At 46.0% G+C, this 14,641-nt stretch overlaps 1 protein-coding gene across 3 annotated transcripts in view; it reads left to right on the top strand.

Moving 5' to 3' along the window:
* Positions 1-4,227: 4,227 nt before the first annotated feature.
* CDK2 (cyclin dependent kinase 2) overlaps positions 4,228-14,641 on the top strand; it is a 155,254-nt gene continuing 144,840 nt past the window's right edge. The window contains exons 1-3 of one of the 3 annotated variants that reach the window (XM_029594765.1): positions 4,228-4,646; positions 7,913-7,990; positions 8,225-8,345. In XM_029594765.1, coding sequence (XP_029450625.1) covers positions 4,531-4,646; positions 7,913-7,990; positions 8,225-8,345 — 315 coding nt within the window. In that variant the 5' untranslated portion in view covers positions 4,228-4,530. The remainder of the gene's footprint in view (positions 4,647-7,912; positions 7,991-8,224; positions 8,346-14,641) is intronic. The other 2 variants (XM_029594767.1, XM_029594766.1) reach the window with 2 other exon arrangements.

The following is a 14,641-nucleotide window of genomic DNA, read 5'->3' as shown; positions in this document are numbered from 1 at the left end:
ATCAGGTTATCCTTATATTCACTGGGTTCACCGATCCCGGTCAATCCTTTTATTTTGCCATCCAATGAGTTGTTTTGCCCCTTCATGCTTTGAGTCACCTGCCTTGTTGTTGTATACGACTACCACTGTGTTTATCTCCGTGTCTTGGTCCTCTATTCATTGATACTTCAATTAATTATATGTTTTTCATGTGCCCGCCAAACTATACAATAACTGCATAAACTTTGTTTGCTTTTAGAAATTCTTTAACTTTGGTCCCCCTGACGCAGCCTGACGCGAAACACGGCCGTGTCGGGGTTTTCCAATCAACATTTCACTCTGAGATTGAACTCTTGTGCACAACTGTTGTGTGCACACACAGAATAAAAAACCAATTGTTTTCTAAAGTGTTGTTGTCCAGTACAATTAATTGCCGCACATCATTCTGCTGCTGTTTATCTAAATGTGTGTGCCCTTTACTCCGCTCTCCCTTTGTGCTTTCGCCCAATTGAAATTCATACCATAGTAACATAGTCAATGACTTCAGACAAAGACCAAAATGGTCCATCCAGCTACAGAAACATGGATGAAAGCCTCTGCATAGTTCTGTGACTGCAGCAGACAAGGGAACTTTATGGCGGCTGAGAAGACCACCCGAAGTAAACTGCCTAACTCAGGAGGAACAAAATGTAATATTTCTTCATAGGAACGCTGATGTATACACGAGGAGGGTATAAACTGTACTGGAGTGCACAAAGGATCTCTAGAAGTAGGAAAGGGAGGGTCTGTGACATTGCAGAAGGTAGAGGTTAGATAGACCTGGAGGCCTTTGTCTGCCACCATATGCTATACTTTTATGAGGGACAGAGGAGCCAGTCCTGTTTTTTTTTCCAACTCCCATTTTGAAGCATTCAGAATTGCTAAGTGACTGCAGGGAGACTTTTAGACCAGTCCTGTTTTGTGAAGTTCCATCTCAGTGCAGTGTAGTATTTACATTCCCTTCTTCCTCCATTAGAAATCAGCACCACATACATACACAGTAACATAGTATGATGGCTGATGAAGACTAAATGGTCCATCCAGTCTGCCCAGTAAGCTGCTCATGGTTGTAACTGCCACTCTGTACAAGTTACCACCATGCCAGTGATGGATTTAGGATTTTATCTCTCCTAGACACTGTTGGTGCTCTCGTTCCTCCCTGACAAGGGACAACAGAGCCAAAGGTCTAAGGCACAGCCATCTTTGCTCTGCTCTGTCTGCCCGAGCCTCACTTCCTCCCCTCAGGATCCCGAATGACAAGAGAGGCCAGATTAGGAGACAGAGTAGCTTTTCTTTGTTTAGTCTCACCCCTGGCCTCCTGTTCCCTGCACAAGACAGGAAGAGATAGACCGGAATAGGGAGTAGAGCAGTTTTTCCTCTTTCTCTTCCAGCTTCATCCATCCCCTCCTGTTTTCTGTATTGAGAGGAGAGGGGCTGGCGCAAGATGCAGAAGGCTTTTCTCCGTTGAGTGAGATTCAGCACAACTGAGAGGGGGAAAATCTTCAGCTAGTTTGCTACCTCCAATATTTCTGCAAACTGAGGCACAGGCCTAGTGTGCCTATTACAAATCCAGGCCTGGATGCATCCTACATCATGAGCAGCTATCAAGAGAGGCAGGCCTGGCATGGTGACTCACTCTAGACAGATTCACATAACTCTATTGGTGTGACAATTTTACATGTGTTGCCAAATTAATATACAGAATGATAAAAATAAAAGCAGGAGCATTGTTAGCTAGGTGCTCACGCGGCCCATGCCTCAAGTCGCTTCTTCAGTGTTCTGATTCTCTGCTTGTTCGGCTGCTGGCACATCCCCTCCTGCCAGTGGCTGAAGAGGGCCCACCTTGGCCCTACACATTTCCTTCTACTAGCAACTGAAGAAAAGGCTCAGTGGGAAAACATTTTCTGGATGCAGGAAGAGAGATGCAGTACAAGGACTAGAAGGTAGGACCAAACTCTGGCAACTGACTGCTGTGATTGCCTCAGTATAAATACAAGTCTATACAGGAAACAAGTTGATCACTAGGGGGAAGTGAGTGGGACAGGGCTGGGAGGACCTAATAGATAGTCCACAGTGCCACCTGCAGACTGGAGGAGAATCTGGCAATAGATTCTTACAGTGAGTGTGTGTGTGAGAGGGAAAGAGAGCCAGTGAATGTGAGTCTGTATGTGTTTGTGTATGTGAGGGAGAGATAATCCTTGTGTGTGTGAGAGAGAGTGAGAGAGAATAAGTGTGAAAGCTGAGAGCCAGTGTGGTATGTGAGAGACAGTCTATGTATTTGTGAGTGAGAAAGTATGCGTGAGCATGTGTGTGTGAAAGAGGGAGTGTGTATGAGAGAGATGAGCATGTGTGTATTAGAAAGTATATATATATGAAAGAGAGGATAAAGTTTATGCACCCTCCCCCTCTCCCACTAAAGCCTGAGGATGACTGGAAATCAAAAGTTTCCAAATATGAATAGTGGAGGATTTTTTTTTTTATCTCTGTTCGTTTTAATTATTGAGTGTTATTTGATGTCTGCTGTTTTGAAATATTTTATTGGTGCTAGTAAATTTTTTAAATTTTTAATATTTCTTTAATTATTGGATGTTATTCTATTTGTCAGCTGTTTTGAAATATGTATTCTTTTTATTAGTATGGTTGATGTCTTACATTGTTGATTTTGTTTGATGTTTTATGAGAAATGTTTCTGTTTCTCCAGAAACTGCATACAGAGTCTGGCTTTTTGTGGTTTCCAATTCAGCTTTTGTCTGCATGTTTCCATTTATACTTTATGGTCTCTTTATTCTGCATTTGTCAAAGGTCTAGCTGTGTTTTGCATGTGTGACCATGGTGAGGTATTCTGCTAATATATAGTTTGTGTAGAAATCTATAACAGCCTGGTTTGTTCCTTTTTCCTATGAGCAGGTGTATTTGTATTTTAGAGCCTGGTATTACATTTCCAGTATTGCCTTTTCATAGGTTTGGTTTTTTATTTGAGTCTGGCAGTTACTGTGTTATGATATGGCAGGAATACATTTTTACATGGTTTTGAATTATTACACAATTTTTTTTATAGTGGGGGAGGGGGAGTTTGTGTTGTTATTACTGAGGCAACACCAGAATTTATTTATTTTTCTGTGGTGAGTGGTAAGGAAAAATGTCCTAGTTCTGCTTTGCACCCTTTGTTGGGGAATTTCTGTGAATACAGGGTATGTAAAACTTGAGGTGCAGGGTTTATACTGGGATTCTGTCATATCCTGTATAGATGCCAGACTACAGATACAGAATTTTATTGATTGATACCACTGAATAATTTTAGTAGTATTACTAGATAGTTGAAACTGGCCAGGGGTTTATTTGTTGCACAGGTCTTTCTGTCTAGAGACACCACTGACAGGCATGCCCAGTACCTTGCGACAATGGTGCAATATGTTTGTAGAAGTGGCTCTATATGAGTAATGATGTTCTGTCTGCATGGACACAGGCTAAGAGCCAGGTGCCTTAGGGGCAGCCATAGGACCCCCACTAGGATCAAATTAACTGGGTGTTTTTCCTGTAACAGGTCATATGACTCCTTGATGACAGCTGCATGAGAACTAGAACAAAGATCATTTATATTAAAATGTGATGTCCAATTATGTTTTTACAGGATTGTTCTTGAGGGGAATTATCAAAATCTGGGAGGGGGAAGGGGGGGGGCAGAGAAGGCTTATGGGGCCATGCTTCTGAGCTTTCTGGTTCCTAACAAGACATCTGAATAAAAGGGTGGCCTCCTAATTCTCAACAACAAAAACTTGGAAAGTGGGGTTCCTTAAACGAAATGGATGGTGTAGAAGATTTTTTTAAACAAGAATGGCATTCTATTTGCTCTTCCTTTCTGCTACACAGGGTGACTCTACAGGTCCAAGCCAAAAGGCTCAGCCAGTCTTTAATTTTATTCCCATTATTACATTTAAAGAGTTATAATGCGATAGTTCTTTTGACTTGCAATTATTAGCTCACCCATTATAAAACTTGCCTCCCCCGGCATGAGTTGGACTACATCACACCTCTAACCCTGCTACAGAATACAGACTGACATCCTGCGCGGGTGGAGGAGAGTTACCCGCTATGTAGCGTCATTCAGCGTGCTCGCTCACATTGGAACCTTCAACCAATAGGAAACTGGAGGAGGCGGGGCTAAGAGAGCGCGGCAAGTAACATTGTTGCTAATGAAGGGAGGTTAAAAAAAAGTCTTGACGGGATTAAAATGTATTCTTAAAAAAAAAAAAAAAAAAAAAGAAAGTAGGCGCGCGAGATGCTGGCGGGCAGGTGCCTTACAGACGACCGGAGTAAGGGGCGCGAGAGGGTAGCAGAGCGTGGAACCCGGGCCGGCCAATAGGGGAGTGCGGGTCGTGAGCCTGCGCCGCGAGGCGGGAAAAGCGAACGGACTGAGCGCGAGACGCGGCGAGAAAGAAAGAGCGCGAGCCCTGCCCCTTTCCTTCTCCCCCCCCCCCCCCCCCCTCCCCACGGGAACTGCGCCGCTCCGCCATGGAGAACTTCCAGAAGGTGGAGAAGATCGGTGAGGGCACCTACGGGGTGGTGTACAAAGCCAAGAACAAAGTTACCGGGGAGGTGGTGGCGCTCAAGAAGATCCGTCTCGATACGTGAGTGACTCGGGGAAGAAAAGACGTTGCCCCCCTCTCCACCCAGGAGACCCACTCTCATTTTTGGGGAGTGAGGGAATAAGTTATTTGGTTTTCAGAAGGTGGAAGATACTGGATTTGGATTACTTGCTTGTGCCATCTCTAGTTTAAGGCAACTTGCCCATAGTTGGTAGGCCTCTGCCTCAGGAGGCTGATGTTTCATGATTTGGGAGATTGTGCCACCAAGGGCTACAGTGCAATATTGAGCATTACTATTTTTTGTTACTAATATAGTACTGAATTTGTAAATCATTTTTTGGCTAGAGATGGGTCAGACTATCACAAGTTTTGAATTACTATCTAAAATCCTATTTTGAGCATGGATATAAATAAGCCACAGATAAAATACACACCTATGTACCTTTATTATTCCATTTATAAAATTACTACTCTGTAATTAAAACAAACTTTTGTTAAAATTCTGATGTGTCTTGGCAGTAACTTTTGGACTACTGTCTCGTGTTATTTTATCCCTGGTTCCTGCTGGAAGGGAGGGCTATTAACAAGAACAAAGCAGTGACTTGTCCTCTATATGTAAAAGTGGATGAAAGAATCAATAAGGTGTATTTTTAACCTTAAGGTTGGATTCTCTGTGTTGCCAGCTGTAGTGTGGCATTCAGCGGTACTGAATCATTCTTCTACTACCACCTTTTATAAGGGGTAAAGAGTAAGGAAAAAAATTTCATTGCTGTGCATGCAGTGGAAGTATAAAATATATGTACTCAGCCATGACTGACCTTTGGTAGTGCAAGCTGGAAAGGTGCTGGGGGCATCTTGGGAGCTGGTCATTTGGTGGGCTAGGCAGCAATGGTAAGCATTTGTGTCCAGTGTAAAATGAGGCGTGAGGAAGCTGATGGGCTGGGTCTCCCTCCATGCCCACCCATCATACACACTACTGGCAGGAGGAGTGATGCTTAATAACTTGTCTGCTTCCTCTACCATGCTGGGCCAGTCTCGCAGCCTGAACTGCAAGATTATGGAATCTCACAGATCAAATTGTGAGACTGGACCTGTGCAGAAGAGGATGCCATTCCTGCTTGCCGAAGGAAAGGGGGGTTAAAAGTATAGGAATTTAGGAGCAGTAGACTTACATCATATGGGATTATAGAGGCAGAGGAAGTCTGTGCATAGGGTTGTGATATGACTGAAGATGGAGTCATGAAATGTAAGGGATGATTTAGGATTGAGGGATAGGTCCCAGGATGGGGACGGAGCGAGTGGAGCAGATGGAAAATAGGGGATTCAGAGGAGGTGAGAGGGGGAAAGAGAGGCTAGAAAGGGTGTGGCATGAGAGAGAATGCTGGTAAGTAGGCAAGAGATGAAAATAGGGAGTTTGTGAGGCCTGGGAAGGTCAATAGCCATGATAAATGGAGAGGTAAAGTAGGGTGCAAATATTAAAATATGTGGAGAAATGACAATGAGACAGGTAAAGAGACTGGCATAGGAGTACTTGAAGGGTATTGTTGGAGAGACCATTGCCTTGTGAATGGTGGAGCATAAGGGAGACAGGCAGCAGTTGTGGGTATGAAAAAAGGAGCTAGATAGCTGGAGATTGGCGATGGGGCAATGGAAGGCAGAGATAGGGAGCTGAAAAGCTGGGGTAGTGGGAACTAGAGGGGGTATGATCAAGATGAAATCTACCTATGAGTGAACTTTGGTAGAGACATGAGATGAAAGGAAAATATCAATGTTGGAGACAGATGTAAGGGAGGAAGTAAGGTGAACAGGAGGAGCGAGAAGAAACAGAAAGTGAAATGGAAACCATGAAAAAGGAAAATGGAGAAGGTGCTGAAAGAGAAAAAAAAAGAAGACCAGGATCAACATAATTAGAAAAAATAAAATGCTCAGACATTTTAATTTAAGTTTTGTGATTAGAACATGTCCATCGCTGATGACTTTGTATTTTGAGCTGTACAAGAGGCATTTGTTTTTCTTCATTGTTGCAGTGCATACAGAATCTGTTTTTTGGAATTTCTAGTTTGTTTTTGTTTGCAGGCTCTTGTTTTGTAATTTGTCGATTCTTATTTTGTATTAGGTGAGAGTCTGTGTTCTGCATGTGTAACAGAAGTTAGATATGTTAGTAGTGTTTTTAGTTTCTGTTTAGGGTTATGTAGCAGTCTGACTTGCTCTTTTGTCCAGTAGGAAGTATATTTGTGTTCTAGGGCCAAGTATAATATTTTCCATGTTGCCTTTCATAGGTAGGATTTTAGCTGTTTGAGTCCTGGGAGTTAGTACTGTTTTTGCATGTCAAATTGACTATATAGTTTTGGAATGATTATTGTAATTGGCTTTTGTGTCCGTGTCCCCCCCCCCCCCCCCAAGTGCCTGGTAGTGGAGAGTTTTTATCTTGCTTTTACTGAGGTTATTCCAGAATTTTATTATGTACATTGAGAGAATGCCTGGATGGAGGAGAAGTGGGAGATAGAGGGAGACAATGCCTAGAGGAAGATGAGAGAAGGGTTGAACATACTAGGAAGGAGGGAAGGTGGGGGAAAGGGCTTGTAAGGAGAGAGGGGAGAGAATATGTGGAGGGGAGGGTAAAAAGACAGAATGTCAGGAGGAGGAAAAGGGGAAAGAATGCCTGGAGGAGTAGACTAGAGAGAATGGATGTAGGAAGGGAGAAGAAGGGGGAGAAAGGATGTCAGAAGCATTGGCACTTTTTGCCCAGGGCGCTATTTGCCCTAGAGCTGGACCTGCATCCAGCAGCAGTAAGACTGAGCATAAGTTAACAAATTGTTTTGTTTTTTTTTAAAGTCTGCAATGGAAGAAAGCTCTTGACAAACTGAGATCGTTGTGCTATAATGCTACTAGTCACCATGAAAAGTGTCTTCATATTAGTTGCGTGGTTAAAACAAAAGTGCAAATCAGAATATCTGTTGGTGCCCTGAGTTGTAGTTTGGCTCTGGAATGTATGAAGAAAGTGATACATACATACATACATACATACATACATGTATATATTTCAATATTGTGTTAATGTGTATTTCTTTAAAATAGGCAGTAATAGTGACTTAAAATTGAGTTAAAATGTTAGGCACCTTTTTCAATGTTACTGCATATACCCGGATTATATGTAGCCATTTCACTGTTGTACCCCCATCTTGGGTGAATTTCTTATAAAAAAAAAAAAAAGACATAAGACACAAATAATAAAATATTAGGATGGTGGCACATTCTTTGTCTTCTCCTTGTCTTAAGAAGTCTGGTTTATTTACTTTTCTCCCCAGGGAAACTGAGGGGGTTCCCAGCACAGCAATTCGAGAAATCTCACTTCTCAAAGAGCTCAATCATCCTAATATTGTGAAGTAAGTTGGGCTGAGAGCTGTGGTTGTATAATAGCATGATATAAACATATATACCATAAAGATAGTACAGTGATCTCCTTCAAATACATTTTCCCTCTGCCCCTTTTGTTTGTTTGTTTTCTTTTCCTACTACCCTTGCATTTATTTTCTTTGTGCCTCTGTACCTTCTTTCCCTTATTCCTCTTTAATTTTTCTCTTCCTTTACCTCCCTTGTGTGGATTTTCTGTGGGCCAGGTTACTAGATGTCATTCATACAGAGAATAAACTCTACCTGGTCTTCGAGTTTCTTCACCAGGACCTGAAGAAGTTCATGGATGGATCTTCTATTAGTGGAATTCCTTTACCTCTCATTAAGGTAAGAAGCTGTGATATAAGATATATACAATTTTAAAGCATCTCACCCACCCCCTCACAACTCTCCCAAAGAATCAGCAATGGATTTGAAAGCACAGAGTTTGTGACTAGGTCACACAATTGATGGCAGTTGTGGAATTACTCTGGACCGCAGGGTCTTTTATTTCTGTTCTCTATATATAGGCTGCAAAGCTAGCCCATGTTACATAGTAATATAATAGATGCTGGCAGTTAAAAACCAGTTCCCTGTACATACCCAGATCAGTCCAGACTCCTGGGCTTTGCCTCCCTTCCAGCAGATGGAGACAGAAAAAGTTTTACTGACACTGCCATATAACCTGGTGTGCCACCTGCAGCCCCTCAGTATTTCTCTGTCTCCAGCTGATGGTAGAGGTGCAAAACCTGCAGACTGGAAATTAGTTAAAAAAAAAAAAAAATTAAAGAGGGAAAAGAGGATTTCCTCCCATAAGGTTGGCAGGTCCTGGTGGGACCATCCCTTCTGGTGCTGAGGTGGATGAGCAGGGGGTTGAGGACCCTTATTTGGCTTGGTCCTTTTGTTGCCGGGGCTAGATATCTGGTGGGGCCAGTTTCCTCTCCCCCAGGAGTTGTGAAGCCTGCTGCCCATCTTCCAGGGAAGTGACTTTAAAGTTAAAACAAAAAAAAGTTTCCTTTTTTTTTTTTTTTTTGGTGGCTGTCAACCTGGGGGACAGAGCGGAAAGACAGCCTTGCAGGGGCATGGCTGCAGCAGCTTTCGCATTGCTTTGGAGCCCTCTGGGTGGCTGTTGGTGCGCGTGATCGAGCAGGCAGGAGTCATGCTGCGCGGCACTAGATGTTCCACGTGTGGCAATATGCATTCGTCTGTCCCATGCCAGCGTTTGTTCCAGTTGCGCCTCTGGGGGAGAGGGTGGCTCAGAACTGCGGATATCTAGAAATCAGGGAGACACCAGTATTAAACAACAATCAAAATAAACTAGCTGGTGTTACTAATGAATCAGTGTTGCTAGTTTTTAAATTCTCATAATGTTTACTTATATTCAATCGTGTCTTTATTTAATTTGTGCAAATATTTATTTATAAGAGAGGAAAAGACCTCAGCGCTGGTTCTGACTGTGTATTTCATCAAGTCTGACACCAGTTGTTGCAATCATGGGTAACGAAAAACCTCTCCTTTTTTGAATTTTAAGTAAAATCTGTTTTATATAATTTAATCCTTAAAAGATCTTCAAGAATCTGTATTCTCCTCAATATGTAGCCAAATGTATCTTTTTTTCTGATGGCTATAACAGTCTTTGAAATCACTTAATATATTCAACTTAATTCTAGCAACAGTTTGTCCGATGGAGGCAAGAATTTTTTATATTTATCTCTCAACGAGGTTTTCGCAAAAATCTTAACGCATTGAATGTCGAATACTATTAATTCTGTTCCAAATGTGCCTGAAAACGGCTGCTGCAAAAATGCCGATGTGGACAACTTTTCGCCAATGCTGTGTCAGGGCGATATGATCCTAGAATAACATTACATCAAATGAGACCACAAAACACATTTCAATTTAATTCGTAAGAGTTACCATTACTCGCTTAAATTTCTTGTCGTGTCAGATTTTCTTCCAAAAATTCCACTGGGCTATAACAGATATGGCAAAGGCTTGCTATTTAAATCACTCTACCAATCACAGCATATTGCATCCTTACATTCATACGTATCTATGTTGTAAATACACATAACGTAATTTTACAATTGATCAATTCAGTTCTTAAAATATAACACTCTTCCATTCTATTGTAGGCAATCTATGATTTTATAATAAACTGCTCCATTCTATTTACTGTTCAGTCCACGAGGTTCTTCGGCTTTTAATCTAAATATCCATTGTTGTTCTCTATAACAGTGGTTCTCAACCTTTTTTTGGCCGGGACACACCTGACAGATGGTTCTCACATGAGTGACACACTGAACATGTGACTATCACAGGGCTAAATGTAAACATGCACTCTGCATCCACAGGAATCCCCTCAACCCCCAGCAATGAGTGCAGAGCAGATCTAAGGCATTACCCTGTATAACTCGCCATACAAAAAATATATTCTGGTTCTGATGACATCCCAGTAAAAGCAAAACAAACTCCTTTTACTACCAAGCAAAATAGCCTTCTTTATGAAAAGACAGTAATTTACCACTAATGTATCTAAAGAAGATTTCGCCACACCTCCGACTTCACCGTTCTCCTCCCAGTCAGCCAACTCAATTATTAAACACTCTCCATTTGTTAGAGACCTAGGAGTGATACTAGATAACCAGCTTAACCTAAAGAAGTTTGTGAACACCACTGCTAAGGACTGCTTCTTCAAATTGCAAGTCCTTAGAAACCTAAAACCTCTCCTTCACTTCCAGGACTTCAAATTGGTGCTGCAATCCATCATCCTGTCAAAACTGGACTATTGCAATTCCCTCCTTCTCGGTCTCCCAGCCAACGCCATCAAACCTCTTCAAATGGTTCAAAATTCAGCAGCCAGGATTCTCACTAACTCCAAAAAAAAAAGGGAACATATCACCCCCACCCTCCAGTTCCTCCACTGGCTACCCATCAAATTCAGGATTCTCTTCAAAGTCCTCACGATCATACATAAAGCTAAACACAACCTCACATCTCTCAACACCGCTATTCAACTTACACCACATACCTCTTCTAGACCAATCAGAAGTGCCTACAAAGACACTCTGTATGCCCCTCATGCAAAAACATCCTTAAGAAAGCGGGCCATTTCAACAGCAGGACCCCATCAATGGAATGCGTTGCCTCCGGACATCAGGCAAGAGCCCTGCCCATCTTCATTCAAAAAAAGGCTTAAAACATGGCTTTTCAGCCTAGCCTTCCCAGATACTTAATTCTCCCTCTCTTTCAGAATGGCAATTTCAATCTGACATTCCATTTGGTCTTCACAGACCAACGCTTTTGTTCCTTTTGTGTTCCTGTTCTGTTCCTCAGTTATCATCGTATATGTTATTGAGATGACCTGTTCCCTGTACGTACCCGGATCAGTCCAGACACCTGGGTTGTGACTCCACACCAGCAGATGGAGACAGAGCAAAACTCGACGGGCTCCCTACATATAGTAAGGTGCCATCCACAGCCCCTCAGTCTTTCTCTGTCTCCAGCAGATGGGGCAGGTCAAAAGAGAGAGAAAAGGAAAGTGAGGAAGAACTGAAGAAGTAAGAGAAGTCTCCCACCGGTGGAGCCTCCCAGGAGGGTTGGGAAGGTCCTGAGAGGACCATCCCCTCCTGGTCGAGGCCGCTGCTGAGGGTCGAGGGCCCGGCCACTGCTGGCAGGGGCGTCGGGGGTGACACCGGGGAGCCCGGTTCACTCACCCCTGCTGGAGCAGAAGACGTCAGGACCTCGGCCAGCGGCTAAGTAAAAAAAAAAAAAAAAAAAAAAGCAGTTTTGCGGCTTTGTTTTTCACCGCGTCGGCTCTCTCTCTCTCTTCGCCCGGTCGCGTTTCGTCGAGGGGGGGTGAAAACTTGATTTCTCACTTCTCCTCTGCTCGTTGCGCCGGCTGGGGATGCCGAGGGGGACGGCCTGCCGCGCGTGCGGGAGTTTCCCGGGACGGGGTCTGTGCTAACTGCGTTTCCGGGGGCGAAGGGTCGTCGGAGGTCGCTCGAGCAGGTCGATCTCGGGGGGGGGGGGGCCGTTCGCCGCCGCGCGTCGGGACGATGGAGGCCGCATCTTTTGATCCGTTCCCGCTTAGCGCGGGAACGGAAGCCATTTTGTCTTCTGTGAGGGAGGCCACGAGGAAGGCGATCCAAGATGGCGCCCATCCACCTCCGTTGTCGCCGCAATCTTGGACTTCGGGGGGAGAGGTCCCGAGGCCCCGGAGCTCAGGGCACCTTAGTGCTGAGGAGTGCTCCTCGGGTTCGGAGGGGTCCTTTTCTGCGGAGTTCACTATGTTGCTCAAGAAATTAGCGAAATTTAAAAACTCAAAACAAAAGTCTGGAAAGCTTTCAGGGGGCAGGGAGGGACGCTCCCAGCCCCGGAAGAGGACCGCTCGGACCCGGGGGGCCCCGTGTCCCCCTCGGGAGAAGAGGCAGTCGCGGGGTGATCCCCAGGACTCGGACACTGCTTCCACCGCTTCCTCTGGTGAGGACTCGGCTTCAGGAGTCCCTGAAGGGCCTGATGAGGAGGGTCCAGCCCCGCCGGGAGCCGGCAAGGGGCCACAGGCTTCAGAAGGGGATGACCCTAAAGTCGTCCGCCTGTTTCGAAGGGAAGAACTCTCTCCCCTTATCCCAGCTATACTGGATGAGCTCGGAGTGGAAGCCCCGCCGGTGGAGTCCCGCCAAGGGGCCAAGATGGATCCGGTGTTATTGGGCCTGGCTGGTCCGACTGTAGCTTTTCCGTTTCACTTTTCGGCTTCCGATATCTTGTTCCGGGAATGGGATACCCCGGAACTTGGGCTGAAGGTGAGTAAAGCCATGGACAAGCTGTATCCTCTCTCAGAGGACGTCTTGGAGCTGCTGCGGCTCCCATGGGTGGACGCGGCAGTGTCTGCGGTGACTAAGAGGTCCACCATTCCAGTCACGGGCGCGACCGCGCTCGGGGATATCCAGGATCGGAAGCTGGAGGTTCAATTAAAAAAGGTCTTCGAGGTGTCCGCTCTGGGAGTTCGAGCGGCCATATGTAGTAATTTTGCGTTACGGGCAGGGCTCCGGTGGGCCCAAACGCTCCAAGCGAATGCAGGACTCTCCGAGGGGGAGGCATTGCAGGCGGATAATTTGGAAGCGGTGATAGCCTACAGCGCGGATGCGATGTACGACTTGCTCAGAACCTCGGCCCGTGCAATGGTGTCGGCGGTCTCGGCTCGCCGTCTCCTCTGGCTCCGTAACTGGGCTGCGGATGGGGCGTCCAAGGCCCACCTGTGGTCCTTGCCTTTCAAGGGGAAACTTCTGTTTGGTAAACAGTTGGACGACCTGATGCAGTTTCTGAGCGAGAACAAGGCTTTTAAGTTAGCAGAGGATAGGCCCAGACCTCGGTCATCTTTTTCCTCTCGAAACCGGTTTCAGTCCAACCGGCGCCAGAGGCCGCAGAGATCGGTGGGGTCGGGCCAGGCCTACCGGTCGGGTGCTGCTAGATCCTCCTCATGGTCTCAGTCCTTTCGAGGGAAGAAGTTCAACAGGGCAGGTGGACCCTCGTCGGGGTCCGGGGCCAAGTCGGCCCAATGAAATGAGAAGGGTTCATTCCTCGTTGCAGCCTCCAGGCCTCGTACCAAACGTGGGAGCGAGGCTCACAAGGTTTTACGAGGAGTGGACCAAGGTAACTTCAGACCAGTGGGTCCTCAGCGTGATAAGAGACGGTTACGCGTTAGATTTTGTTCGACAACCGCTGGACAAGTTCCTCGTATCTCCCTGCAAGGCCCTCATCAAGCGAGCCGCGGTCGGGACTACCCTTCGGCGCCTGGAAAACCTGGGCGCTATTACGCCGGTGCCACCGCAACAGCGGGGCAAGGGAAGGTATTCCATTTACTTCGTGGTCCCAAAGAAGGATGGCGCGTTCAGGCCCATTCTCGACCTAAAAGGCGTCAACAGGTGCCTGCGCGTTCCGCGCTTCAAGATGGAGACGATCCGCTCGGTAGTGGCCGCGGTTCGTCCGGGCGAGTTCCTTGCTTCGCTGGATCTTACGGAAGCGTATCTTCACATCGGGATTCAGCCGGCCGATCACAGGTATTTGAGGTTTTGCATCCTGGGCAGACATTATCAGTTCAGGGCTCTTCCCTTCGGTCTCGCCATGGCTCCACGCACCTTCACCAAAGTTATGGTGGTGGTGGCTGCCCAGCTCAGAAGGGAAGGGCTCCTGGTACACCCTTACCTGGACGATTGGCTCATCCGGGCCAAATCCGAGGCCGAGTGTCGGGGGGCGATTGCCAGGGTCCTGCAGCTCTTACGATCTCTCGGCTGTGTAGTGAACCTCTCCAAGAGTCACTTACAGCCTACCCAGAGGCTAGAGTACCTGTTCGACACCGAGAGAGCCAGGGTGTCGACACCGAGAGAGCCAGGGTGTCGCTGACCCAGGAGAGGGTAGTCAAACTCCAACGTCAGGTGCGACGTCTTTTGACCATGCAGTGCCCGTTGGTCTGCGATTACCTGATGGTCTTGGGTTCCATGGCGTCGACGATCGCTTTGGTTCCCTGGGCTTTCGCTCATCTGCGACCGTTACAATCAGCGTTACTTTCCCGTTGGAAGCTGGTATCGGAAGAGTTTCATTGGCCGTTGCCACTCACGGTCCGTGTCAGGGCCAGCCTGCACTGG

This window comes from Rhinatrema bivittatum, chromosome 3, assembly GCF_901001135.1.
Source record: "Rhinatrema bivittatum chromosome 3, aRhiBiv1.1, whole genome shotgun sequence".
NCBI classification, from domain to species: Eukaryota; Metazoa; Chordata; class Amphibia; order Gymnophiona; family Rhinatrematidae; genus Rhinatrema; species Rhinatrema bivittatum.
Note: the sequence above shows the minus strand (reverse complement) of the source record. Positions and strands in the feature narration are given on the sequence as shown.